This window comes from Oncorhynchus gorbuscha, linkage group LG24, assembly GCF_021184085.1.
Source record: "Oncorhynchus gorbuscha isolate QuinsamMale2020 ecotype Even-year linkage group LG24, OgorEven_v1.0, whole genome shotgun sequence".
NCBI classification, from domain to species: Eukaryota; Metazoa; Chordata; class Actinopteri; order Salmoniformes; family Salmonidae; genus Oncorhynchus; species Oncorhynchus gorbuscha.
In genome coordinates, this window is record NC_060196.1 from 12216843 (window position 1) to 12231065 (window position 14223).

The 14223-nt window shown below is 43.2% G+C and overlaps 1 protein-coding gene across 3 annotated transcripts; it reads right to left on the reverse strand.

The window, feature by feature from the left end:
- Positions 1-1213: 1213 nt before the first annotated feature.
- Positions 1214-8073, reverse strand: LOC124012576 (clathrin light chain A-like). 3 transcript variants are annotated; one of them, XM_046326348.1, is made up of 7 exons: positions 7775-8073; positions 6669-6706; positions 6408-6525; positions 5814-5925; positions 4664-4717; positions 3309-3344; positions 1214-1841 (listed from the first exon to the last, which is right to left on the reverse strand). In XM_046326348.1, exons 1-7 carry the CDS (start codon positions 7965-7967, stop codon positions 1670-1672), a joined length of 723 nt encoding a protein of 240 aa, XP_046182304.1. In that variant the 5' UTR covers positions 7968-8073; the 3' UTR covers positions 1214-1669. The 3 variants fall into 3 exon arrangements, with proteins under 3 accessions (XP_046182304.1, XP_046182305.1, XP_046182306.1); XM_046326349.1 differs by lacking the exon at positions 3309-3344 and having other exon boundaries at positions 7775-8072; XM_046326350.1 differs by lacking the exons at positions 3309-3344; positions 4664-4717 and having other exon boundaries at positions 7775-8067.
- Between the last annotated feature and the right edge of the window lie 6150 nt (positions 8074-14223).

Sequence of the window (14223 nt, forward strand, 5' to 3'; positions counted from 1 at the left end):
TTGCCAGAGATTTCATTTGAACCAGAGGTCAAACAGCATTAGGTCTTCCACCACTAGGGGCACTAAAATTTCATTGGAAATGCAGTATAAAATGTTTGGTCTTACCTGACATTTTACTTCCACCAATAAGGTGCAAAACCATAATTTGAATGTCACGGACAACACTTCAATAACGATCCTGACGACAAAAGTTGAATTCATGTTTTACTGATATTGAAATCGATGGACAGTGAACATTAAAAGCAACACTTGGTGCTACAGTTAATCTTTAAACCACAATTCTACTCTGTTTATGACATTAACGTTTTGTATATTGCCTGTATATGTACACACACAGAGTACATGATACACCACATGATGTTTACCAGGGTTGGGGGCAATTCTATTTCAATTCAGGAAGTACACTGAAATTCCAAATCTCTTCAATGCTTTTCAACTATCAAAAATTTGATGTGGAATTGTGTACTTTCTGAATTAACTGGAATTTCAAATGGAATTGACACCAACCTTGATGATTACACACACACATATAGATCATGTATATTACCGGTGCTTGATTCGCGGTTCAAATGGGGGGAAAAATGCATAGATTGAAATAGTCACAATAAATGCCACAAGCTGGTTCTAAAATGGTTTCCAACAACACACTTAATAAACAGAGTTTGGTCCTTAAAAGAATAGAAACAAAAAAAAGTACTTATTTTGTTCTTTAATGATGACGGAAAGGAAGAGAGGAATATCATCAATCCATGTACAACAACGACCCCAGGTCAGGTAGGTGGGAAATGAACCCCAGGTCAGTTAGGTGGGCTGGGAGGGAACATGACCCCAGGTCAGGTAGGTGGGCTGGGAGGGAACATGACCCCAGGTCAGGTAGGTGGGCTGGGAGGGAACATGACCCCAGGTCAGGTAGGTGGGCTGGGAGGGAACATGACCCCAGGTCAGGTAGGTGGGCTGGGAGGGAACATGACCCCAGGTCAGGAGGGAACATGACCCCAGGTCAGGTAGGTGGGTTGGGAGGGAGGGAACATGACCCCAGGTCAGGTAGGTGGGTTGGGAGGGAGGGAACATGACCCCAGGTCAGGTAGGTGGGTTGGGAGGGAGGGAACATGACCCCAGGTCAGGTAGGTGGGTTGGGAGGGAGGGAACATGACCCCAGGTCAGGTAGGTGGGTTGGGAGGGAACATGACCCCAGGTCAGGTAGGTGGGTTGGGAGGGAACATGACCCCAGGTCAGGTAGGTGGGTTGGGAGGGAGGGAACATGACCCCAGGTCAGGTAGGTGGGTTGGGAGGGAACATGACCCCAGGTCAGGTAGGTGGGTTGGGTGGGAGGGAACGACCCCAGGTCAGGTAGGTGGGTTGGGTGGGAACGACCCCAGGTCAGGCAGGTGGGATGATACATTTCCCTATGAGAGTTTGGTTGCAATCTGGGTCCAGAGAGGGTTAGCAAAGGGTAGAGATACAGCCGTCTCAATTCATTCCCTTCCCCTCAATGTTAACAGATCTGTAAGGTGAAAGCAACATGGTGGATTGTAAGAAGCTCCACCACTACACTGCTTATACAGTACGTATTCAGAGCCTTCAGATATTCAAACACTGAATGGTTAGAGCCCAGGGGGAGGGGTTAGGAACTGAATTGAGACGTCTAACAGAGAGAAGAGGGTTGGGGTTAGCGGACCAGAGGGGCCTGCTTGAGGGAGATGAGGACAGAGCGCATGCGGGACACGTCTTTGGCCTGCTTGCTGGACTTTGGGTTGAAGTCGCAGAGGCGCGCCACGCGCTCCCACTCGGTGCCCGGGTTGTTCTCGTCCATGTCCGACAGCATGGCCTCCTCGGCCGCTCTGCAAAGGCAACACAGGAGGGGAACAGAGCTTTAGAGAGGGAGGGAGCAGGCCTGGGCCCCTGAGATCAGCAGAGCTTTACAGAGGGCCTTACTGCTTCCTGCTAACACACCATCTCCTCTGCAACACTTCAGGGATAGACATGGGGAATCCCCATAGAAATACATGCAGGTAGTTCAGATCCCTTCAGCATGACATAATTTAGTGAGTTGCCAATAACATTTTTTTTTTTTTTTAAGGATTCATTATCAAAATGGTGCCATTTTAGCATGGCTTTTTCACCGTTTTAGTGAAGTCTGAATCTAAACCTTTGCTTGAGGAGGAAGTGTCGAGTAGACAGCAGCGGAGGCCCAACTACATTACATCCAAAAAGAAACATTCTCCGGGCTGGCCACATCAAAAACAGATGAAGAGAACAGAGTTGGATAAGAGCACATAGCATGCTCCCTAATAACCCCGGTCATACAGCTAGTTAGTCACCTGCTTTTCCCTGTCAGTCGAACCAAGGGGTTTTGGACCGGCTATAAAAACACAGTTTGGTTGGTTAAAAAATGCAGTTCGTCACAGAACTGGGCGGGGCGACGCCCCTAACTTGCCTTTTGGTAACGTTCAAATATTCTCTCAAGATCCCAAGTACAGCGTTAGGAATAGGTTTCGCTTCATGTCCTTTACACTTGTGCTTGATGAGAGCGCTTCGTGGCAAAGTTAGGTTTTTTTAACAACCCAAACCTGAGACTTTGCCATGCATTCGCATTTTTGCTGTGGTTAGAAAGCAGGTCATTTGCAATGCAGCAAATACATGTCACGATCGTCACTGATAACTTATCTTTACTCCCAATAACCAGACCCCAAAAAAAGGGAATCTAATTCCACTAGAAGGCGTACAAATACATAATACCTGAAATGAAATAAATTTTTAAAAATGGTACCGTGCCACAACCACAAGACATTCTGAAACGCAAGCCAGAGGACATAGCAAAACCCAAACCCACCCACTTCCACTGCCAAGGAGGAGTTAACCAAATGAAAATAACCCCTCTATAAACTGGAACACAAATACACACAGCAAAATGGGGATGAGAAGCCAATGAAAATTCACTGTCACAAACGAAACTACAGATACGCACAGGACCAACGCATCACAGGAGGAGGGACACCCAGCTTCTAAAATACATGGTAATTGGCAGTGGATTCGTATTAGTCTACAGCAGGGCTCTCCAATCCTGTTCCTGGAGAGCTACCCTCCCGCTGGTTGACTCCAACCCCAGTTGTTCCTAACCCGATTCACCTTATGAACCGGCGAAGGATCAAAATCAGGTGCGCTAGATTAGGGTTGGAGAGCCCTGACGACAGTCTAGTCTAATTGTGCACTACTATTGAATATCGTTTTGCCATTTTTCTAGGCTAATATACTTCTCCCTACTACTTTTTAGTACTACTAGTCTTAGTTTTTTTTTTTTACTTAACTGGTCTAGGCGGTAGCAAGGATGGTTAATGTGTGTGCTTAAAGGTGCATAGGAAAAGAAACAAGGAGAAACAGATCACAAGTCAGATATATATAGAAATGAAAAGTAAATGAGCTTTATGCAGATGACAGAAGCCAGCATGCATTTTCCCAGAGATAAATTTTTTTTTAACTGTCATTTTCGGGGGGGGTTGTTGTTGGTGCTCTAAGAAGTGTGCTTAGCTTGCAGCCTTCATCTGCTCTGCCATTGGGTTGGTTGGCGTGAGGCAACAACACATGCCCTCTCTGCCTCTAGCTGTGGGTCTTTGCTGTGGCGGAGACGCCGCGTTATATACGGGAACGTTTGCTCTTCAGCGATCAAATGATTTTTTTTTTGATTTTTTTTTAAAGGTGGCAGAGAGATACAAGGGCTGCAATACTAAGAGGGCGAGGTAGGCAACAACAGTAGCGTCATTCTACTGTAGGACAGTGGCTTTGCTCGTAGGCACTAAGAGTCTAAACAGATCACATTTACAGATGTTCAAAACAGCGGTGTATCCAAGGTTACCTTCAGTTTAGAAATGCAGACGTACAAAGCAACACCACCACAACAGTTGACGGTCTACATCCAGGGCTCTATAGGCTACTGAAAAATAGACTTCCAACTGTTGGATTCTGTCTTAAGTCGCCTCCTTACGAGCCTTGGATTGTGCTCGCCGGAAAGGCTCATAGGAACAGGAGCTCGTCTCCCGTTTCTGTGGCGTGCACCTCCCTGGACAGGACGCTCGTCTATTGCAGGGCCTTACCACCACATGGCATCAACACACAGCTGAGGTTGCAGCTATACGGTTTACAGCGATACATTTAGAGTAGTACATCCCCAAGTGACACACCTAACCAATGTTTCCTACATAGTTTCAAATTCTAGTTCCCCATGTACACATATGAATAATACAGGTATAGATATACAGGGATCTAAGAACACAGAACATTTGCAAATGGCATGATAAAATGAAGGGACATATAGATGGATCATGGAACAAAACCAAACTAAAACAAAATGGCCACTCGATGTACTACACTACAGTTATGGGAACAGAATTTATATGGAAACCGGGCAATGGAGCATTAAGGCTGATGCAATTACATTCAGCCTACAAATATTCACTGCATACATTTTTTTTTTTAATTTAAAACACACCGGGTGGGTTTATATTTGTAAAAACTCAAGATAAATAAGTCGACTTCTTTAAAAAGTAACATCAACACCAACAAAAAAATTGAAGGGGGAAGCCGAACGTAAAAATGTGTTAAAATGGAAGATGAGGCAGGCAATTGACGCGGAAAAAAAAGAAACAATGTTAGTTTAGCAACATACACATAACCAATCAGGTCAGAGAAGGGTTGTTTGTAGAAATCCTCATCCAGCACCCTGGAGACACAGGGGATGTCCCAGAGGAAAGCAGCAAGCAGGAAAGAGAGAGAGAGAGAGATTGGTAAAAAGGAGAACAAACGACAGAACAAACCCAGCCCAGAGCTCACACACGCGTGTCCAAAATGGCACCCTATTCCCTACCTAGTGCACTACTTTTGACCAGAGCACGGGGAGACTACATATGGAATAGGGTGCCATTTGGGACGCGAGTTACAAAGACAAGAAACAACATAACAGAGGCAGGTTAGAGGTAGCTAGACATTTGACAGAGACTGGAACATTGGCTGATATATTATTCAGAGCAGAGGGAGGGCTTGGGTTACAGAAGCTCAAATTAGTATAAAGTCTAGGTTCTCACTGTCTTGGACACTGTAGATCACTTGAAGAACATTCCAAGTCCCTTATCCTAAGACTTATCAAACTGAAATATATATATATATATACACTTTTTTTTAAACATCCTACATTTCTGTTTGCTGCTGGGGCTGTCCTGTTACCTTTCGATAGATATTAACACCAATTGATATTATAATTCCTGATCTCAACCAGATATTTCGGAATATTCTGTGCTCAAATGTCTTGTAGTTCAAGGGTCAATTCTGGAATCTCGTCATTTTTGCAACAGCGTTTCACCTCTTAGCAACACCATGCATAACTTGGATTGCCGCTCCAGGTCATTATCAGAAATAAATTAACCTGTGAATGAATATACATGATTATTATTCATTCCGGGAACATACTGTACTGATCTTTTCACTGTTCTACCATAGACTGCAAACAGCTAGCTTACGTCTTAGTTTAGGTCTATGTGAACCTTGAAACACATAACAGGTAGTAGAGAACATAGAGAGGGACCAATAGCAACCATTGCAGCACAATAACTAACTATTCTGCACGGGCATTTCAGCAGGAGAGCATGTTATTTATACTCAAAATGGACAGGGTTTCCTTTCCACCGCTCCTGGAGAGAAAAAGTGAGTCAGTGGACAAAAGGTTCCCTTGGAGTCCAGTGGGTTTTAGTCCTCCTGGCTCGACCTGGGGCTGTTTTTTTACATTGAAATACAATGACTAGACTCTTTCTATGCATTTGTACCTGTTGTTCACTTTAGTCTTCTCCAGCTGCTCGTCCTGTCTAGTGTGCCACTCCTCCAGCTCTACCTTGGCCTTGTCCTTCCACTCAGACTCCTGCTTACGAGAGTTAGCGTCTGGGGAAGGGGAAATTAGGAAGAAGGAGGTATAATGATTCACACAATACAGGCAATTCTCTTGAAAAGTAAGATCACAAAAAGAAGCCTTCTGAAACCAGATAATAATAATAAATAATAATATATGCCATTTAGCAGATGCTTTTATCCAAAGCGACTTACAGTCATGTGTGCATACATTCTACGTATGGGTGGTCCCGGGAATCGAACCCACTACCCTGGCGTTACAAGCGCCATGCTCTACCAACTGAGCTACAGAAGGACCAGGGGCGATTTCAACATCAGGGGTGAGTTGACCAGATTTTAGTGGCGTTTCAAAATGTGCTCAGTGTTTTTCTTGCATTGCAAGTCAGGGACGTACATTTTCCAATGGTTGTGGTGTTTTAAAGGGACGTTCAGCACTTTGGATTCCTTCTGTTCTATTGTCATGCTGCACGCTGCTATGGTCCTCCAGCCAGGATATACCAGGGGCCTATCCTTACCTAGGACCTCGAGCCTCTCCCTCTGCTCCTCCCGCCATTTACGCAGGCTCTCTGGCTCAGCCTGCAGCCGGTCGGCACTGGAGATGGCTGAGTATGCATCAGACGGGCCGTTGCTCTCCTAACAAACACATGGGTGGTGTTTAGTATTCATTCGGCTATGTTCAAACAAACATGCATGGTTAAGTAATTCTAACGTCTTCCTTGAGTCAATATACATCACAATCTCTGCTGTATGACAAAATGGAAAACTTAAGATATTACCTCATGAATGTCCCCATTAACAGCACCATCCACTGCATCTGCAAAATAAATTAAGCATTTATCATGAACGAAGCCACATCGAAGACAAGGGCCTTCTTCAATTAACATGACAGAGCGGCTGTGCATCAGACTTGTCTATGCGTCTTACATTCAGGAATAAGACCGATATAGGATGCTTGCATTTGCTTTTAAAACCACCACGACCCATCACAAATTAGCCAGCTTTCACAATGATCAAATTCAGATGATTTGTCATTGTAAATTTGATAAATACTAACGTTACACGTAGGTTTGTTCTAGTCTAGTGCATTGGTGCATAATAAACGCTTGGTGAGGCATTATCTTTACGATGAGCGATTAATTCATTGTAACTAGCTAGCTACATCCCTTCCTTAAAGAGTTGCATAACATGAAAATGTTTCGGACCAATGTAGCTAACTAATCGTTCAATAATCTCACTTCCTGAAGGCGACAGTTTTGTATGAAAGTCCAATGGTCATTGAGCCATATATCAAATTGCAGTAATGAAGTGGCCAGTATGTTGGTGCAGTGGGATCAATCAACGACAGGCTTACGTTAGCCAGGAAATAGACGTTATAACTAGCTAACCTGTCATTCAAAGACACGATATTTTCTGTTAGTTGATTCACGACACTTCACAAAACATCAATAAGTTAAATTGCGTGTAAATTAGCTAGCATATATACCTGTAATGTAGCTACTAACTAGCGCCGTTAGCGAGTTTACAAAATGGGGTAACTAGCGTTACCTTGCGCATTACGAGATAGTTTCCCGAACATTTTAAAATAGATGGCCTGAAATATTGGATCCAGCCAGCTAAATTGACGTAACTTGTTTTTTCTCACGATCTCTTTCATTCAAGTCCCCCGCAGACAGTCGATGCAAGTTACCTTACCTAAATTAGGAAACTAGCCAGCCAACGAGATAGCTAAGTAAAATGGCTAGCTTCAGCTAGCTAACTGTGTACCTGGCTAGCACATTGCTAGGTAATAATTGCCAATTTGCTAGGCTTTGACTCCACAAAATTATACGAACGAGCTAGCTACTGTAACTTGATACATTACGAGTTTTTAGAACACAGTTACCGTTTGCGTCGCCTGTCAGATTGTTGTCTAGCGACGTTGGAACCTCTCCGCTGTCCAGGATGCTGAATCCTTCGTCGTTCTCAATCCCCGCGATCTCGCTTTCTTGCTGGGCCAAGAATGCGGCAGCGGGGTCTTCGTCCGTCCCATTGCCGGCCGCAGCCTGTGGTGCGCTGAGCATGTCAAAATCGTCCATATCTAGCTATTTGATGATTGTGGCTACCTCTCGATAACGTTACAGTATCTAACCGGGAATAGATCAGTGGATGAACTCGAGAGTTAAGGGATGAGAGAATGAACAAGCGGAAACGCTAGCAGGGCCAGTCAGAAACGAGGAATTGTTATTGACTGTGCTGTGCACCAACCACAAAAGGAATATGATTACACCTGATACGTAAGGGTCCCATGATCTACAGCGTGCGTTTGCCAATCTTGAATCTCAAGAGTACAATAGAATTAGGAATTAGAATATTAGTCGTTTAATTTATAGCCATCTATATGCCGGGTATGTGCATCATATTTTCTGCACTAAAAAAATGAGTAAAGCAACGATTGGTTCAAAGAAAATCAAACATATTTTAAGTGCAAAGACACGTGAATTATACTGTGAACAATACTGGCTTGTCTTTAATCATAATTTTCAACTCTCCTGAGGTTAATCGATGATTTAGAGTCAATGGGATATGGGATGTGATATCTGATACGCAATTTGATAGACTTCTAATTTCACTCAAGTGGTATATTTGATAATTGGTCTCTATTATAGCAGTGATGGGCCACTGTCTGCCTATACTGTATTACATTCCAAATGCATTTCTCAGTTAGTTACAGTGATCCACACCATCAGGTATCATATACTACTGACAGTATGTTTGTGCTATTATGCCAACTCTGTCACTCATTATCATGCTAACGATTTTTGACTTGACAAAAACAGGAATAAGAGTTGGCAGATCTGGGACCAGGCTCAGGGGCAGCTACCGAGCAGTGGGGCTGCCTTAATTGACATCCATGTCTTCGGCGCCCGGGGAATAGTGAGTTACCTGCTCAGGGGCAGGTTTTTACCTTGTCAGCTCGGGGATTCGATAGGCTGGTAGTTAGAGCCTGAAGCGAATCACAGCCAGCCACCAGAGAGAAGCAAATGTAACCACAGGACATGTGACAGAGTTGTGACAGAAAAGAGGGACCAGTTTAATGTTTTAGTGGGATGCTGCAGTTTTGCACATTATTATTTATTTTTCATTTGATATGGTAAAATATTATATTATGCTGTTCAGATTATATTCATTTTGAATGGTTAGTTTTATATGAACTTTGTTTATATACACTGCTCAAAAAAATAAAGGGAACACTTAAACAACACAATGACTTGGAGTTACAATCACACCACTGGCGACTGGCGCCCTGTGCTCTTCAGATGAAAGCAGGTTCATACTGAGCACATGTGACAGACGTGACAGAGTCTGGAGACACCGTGGAGAACGTTCCGCTGCCTGCAACATCCTCCAGCATGACCGGTGTGGCGTTTGGTCAGTCATGGTGTGAGGTGGCATTTCTTTGGGGGGCCGCACAGCCCTCCATGTGCTCGCCAGAGGTAGCCTGACTGCCATTAGGTACCGAGATGAGATCCTCAGACCCCTTGTGAGACCATATGCTGGTGCGGTTGGCCCCGGGTTCCTCCTAATGCAAGACAATGCTAGACCTCATGTGGCTGGAGTGTGTCAGCAGTTCCTGCAAGAGGAAGGCATTGATGCTATGGACTGGCCCGCCCGTTCCTGAGACCTGAATCCAATTGAGCACATCTGGGACATCATGTCTCGCTCCATCCACCAACGCCACGTTACACCACAGACTGTCCAGGAGTTGGCGGATGCTTTAGTCCAGGTCTGGGAGGAGATCCCTCAGGAGACCATCCGCCACCTCATCAGGAGCATGCCCAGGTGTTGTAGGGAGGTCATACAGGCACGTGGAGGCCACACACACTACTGAGCCTCATTTTGACTTGTTTTAAGGACATTACATCAATGTTGGATCAGCCTGTAGTGTGGTTTTCCACTTTAATTTTGAGTGTGACTCCAAATCCAGACCTCCATGGGTTGATAAATTTGATGTCCATTGCTAATTTTTGTGTGATTTTGATGTCAGCACATTCAACTATGTCAAGAAAAAAGTATTTAATTCATTCAGATCTAGGATGTGTTATTTTAGTGTTCCCTTTATTTGTTTGAGCAGTGTACATTAAAAAGTTAGACTTTAAATGCAAATGTTTAATAGCATTATTTTTCATAACAAACCAATGCATTTTTAAATACATCGTGGTTCAGGCAGAATATGATTTCATTGAATAATTTGTTTAGAATTATTTTAACACCAATCGTAGTCAAACTATCGTAAACTGTTTGACTTGAAAAAATACAAAACTGTTTTTTTTTTAAAGAGCCGTTTGGGTGCCAAAAGAGCCAGCTCTTTTTGGTGAGCTGAGCCGAACGAGCCGGTTTTGGCTGGGGTAGGTCGTCGTTGTAAATAAGAATTTGTTCTTAACTGACTTGCCTAGTTAAATAAAGGTTAAAAAAACAAAGAAACAAAAACATATAGAGCAAGCTAGACCACTGTCCTCTTAGTACTGAATAACTTACTTGCGTACACATTTTCTTCATGTTTTCAGTGGTTGTGTCAGGGTTGTGCGGTGGTTCTTCATGCTTGCAGATTTCCCCTCCACCACTTATCAATATCTACAGCCTGCTCTGGCTTTTCCTGGAATGCACGTCTTGGCTGGGCTCCAGTGCTAGTGGGCATGTACTAATGAGTTCCTGAAACCTGACCTAGCAAGATGTCAGCCCCCACAAATCGGTGTTCAGCCATCTTGGAGGCTGTCTGTAGTTCTTATTATAGCTCAGTGATAACATGTTCACTTCTTTCAACACATCCTCTGAGATGTCCTTTCCTGTCTCTGGAAACTTAGTGTGACTACCTCTATACCCATTTTTAAACTTCTCTTCTGCTTGCTTCACTGTTTGTGCCCACCAGTCGGTGGATTGGGAGGCAGGAAGAGCCATATCACCAGAAAGCTCTCAGTCCTTGCCACCCTTTATTTACGGCTGACTGTATAGGTTCAATGAACTGGCAAAATGTCTCTCATTCCCATTATATTCCTCAATTGGAACCCAAGTTTATTCCCAGTAAGCAGTGACTCCTTCTAAAAACGACTTTCATTCCAAGTTGTGGGTTATTTGGGGCTGCTTTTATAATGTATCCTTTCAGCACCAATCATCACTCACTAATTGTGTTCATTTTCTAGTCTGAATATCTTGATTCATTCATTTATTTAGGAATATTTTGTGTATGCACAATATATTCTCGTCCGGTGGGAATCTGTGTGAGATACAATTACAGCCCCACAACCATACACTGTCAAGTCCTAAATACTATCTCTATCCCCTCAGATTTAGTAACGGTTGCTCTATCCACGAGTTACTGACAGGATGTATCCAACTGTCACTCTCTCTCTCTCTCTCTCTCACACACACACACACAGGATGTTCCCTAAATGGCCATATCGAAGATTTGGTTAAACTTTTGAAAACCTCACTCTCTACGGAAAACTCTCTGTTCCTTAAGTGTGATATCTTACCAACAACTCCAAAGAAGACCAATATCTCAATATACCGTGGACATATTTATTATACAAAAGAGCCCAAACGCAAAGTGACGTTTCAAACGTGTACGCAACAGAGATGTCCAGCTGAATACATGCATTCAATACAGTGCCGTGTCCACTTACACCCACAGCTCTCACCCTCTCCGTTCCACAAAGATGAACTTCAGTACTTTTCCATCACCCAGGATTTCTTTGTGCATGTCACAGGATTTCTTATCAGAGGCCTTGAGTTATTGAGAGTACGCATTCCTACAGTCCACTAAATAATGACACCTCATACACAAAGAGCTTGAACCTAACACTACTTTCAACCCCTAAAGATATATAAAAACAGTCATACTAAGATGATATGCTATAAAAAGGTAAAGATATAAAATAGTAATATAAAACAGAATTTGACACTTTCTCGAAATAAATCATATTTTTTATAAACTGCGTTCAATGTGGGTATTTTTTCCCAGTAAAAAACAACATCCTACTTATAAGACCATCTCCTTCACTAATTGTACATGTCTAAACTGTACATGAGAGAGAACTTGGTCTAACGGACGTCGTCTGATGAAGGATCGGACCAAAGCTCAGCGTGGTAAGTGTTCATGATATTTGTGTTCATGATTTTTATTGAAACTGAACACTAGAACAAAAATAACAACGTATGAAACAGTCCTGTCAGGTGCAGAACACTAAACAGAAAACAACTACCCACAAAACACAGGTGGGAAAAGGCTACCTAAGTATGGTTCCCAATCAGAGCCAACGATAGACAGCTGTTCCTAATTGAGAACCATACCCGGCCAAAACAAAGAAATACAAAACATAGAAAAATGAACATAGAATGCCCAACCAAATCACACCCTGACCAAACCAAAATAGAGACATAAAAAGCTCTCTCAGGTCAGGGCGTTACAGTCTCACTGTACAATTTCCTTATTGAATATATTTGCTAATATTTGGGTCGCCCACAAAAAAGGTGCCTGTCCCAGATTTGTTTGTGCTCTTGCCAAAACAAATTGACTAAGGAAGATTCCATAAGGGGAACAGAAATAGACTATCACACAGACTACAACAAACAGGCCCTAGCAGTCACTTTTTGCTTGACTAGTGAGGACACGGGCTTATCATTGGATAGGCAGACCTTAGGGATTTGTATAAAAGGGCAGACGATAAGCAATTTCTTCCTCGATCCACTGTGCAAGACTGCCTCTGAAAATCTCCTCCTTAAAAGGAGTGTGATTAATTTGCCATAGGCTCTTAATCATTTACCAACTTAATTTATCACTTTTACTTTGAAAATTAGAGAATTCGAGCTTTGTCCTGGCAGGATGATTAGGGGGTTCTAACCCCTGTTTTATTATTGCAGAAATTGGACAGAACCACCAGGGAGATATTGAAATCGCCAAGAAAATTATCAAGATGGCCAAGGTAATGGAAGCTAAATGAAGAGACATTGTAAGACTTTAAGGACTAGTTTCCTGGACGCAGATTAACCCTAGTTCTGGACAAAAAGCATGCTAAATGCAAAATTGAGTCTTTTCTTGTTGTCCAGGACTAGGCTTGATTTGTGTCGGAGAAACTGCCCTTAAGTGTGGCTTAAGCTTCAGTTTAATATAACAGGCTGGGCGACATCGGATAGAAAGGCACACATATACATGTATGAGTGTGGGGCAACTTAGTCATCCTGCATCCCTCCCATGTAAATCTTCCTTTAATAACCTCAAATCAAAAGGTAGAAATGGCAGGGCTATGATCCTGATACTGTACTGCTGCTGTGCATGGATTTGCATAAATGGAAGTTGTGTGTGTGTGTGTGTGTTTGTGTGTGTGTGTGTGTGTGTGTGTGTGTGTGTGTGTGTGTGTGTGTGTGTGTGTGTGTGTGTGTGTGTGTGTGTGTGTGTGTGTGTGTGTGTGTGTGTGTGTGTGTGTGTGTGTGTGTGTGTGTGTGTGTGTGTGTGTGTGTGTGTGTTTGACGCTATTACTTATGTTGGCATCAATTTACAGGACTGTGGGACAGACTGCGCCAAGTTTCAGAAGAGTGAGCTTGAGTACAAGTTCAACAAGCGTGCTCTGGAGCGTCCGTACACCTCCAAACAATCCTGGGGAAAGACATACGGAAGACATACGGTGACCACAAGCATCACCTGGAGTTCAGTCATGAACAGTATAGAGAGCTCCAGAAATATGGGGGTTGGAATCTTCTTCACCACTTCTGGAATGGACGAGGTAAGAGGTTATTCCATGATTAATGTCTATTGAATTAGTCCGCAGTGACTGTGTCGATATTCCGGATTTCAAGCAAAACATGCATGACTACCCCAACTGCTTTGCAACGTCTGTTAGGTGGCTGTGGACTTCCTGGATGAGCTTGATGAGCCCTTCTTCAAAGTTGCCTCATGCGATGCCAACAGTTTCCCCTATCTGGAACTGACTGCAAAAAAAGGTCAGGGATTCAATTTAACACTGTTATGTATGTACTACATCTTTGCCACACGTTACCGTGGTAAAGGTCAAATGCTACCAATTATAATATACTCTGTGCAGTCAAAATGTGTAACGGTAATGTGTTGGCGCCACCCCTTGGGTTGTGCCGTGGCGGAGATCTTTGTGAGCTATACTCGGCCTTGTCTCAGGATGGTAAGTTGGTGGTTGAAGGTATCACAAATTTCTTGTTAACAAACTATAGTTTTGGAAAGTCGGTTAGGACATCTACTTTGTGCATGATGCAAGTAATTTTCCCAGCAATTGTTTACAGTGACATAATCTGTCTGTATCTCAATTCCAGTGGGTCAGAAGTTTA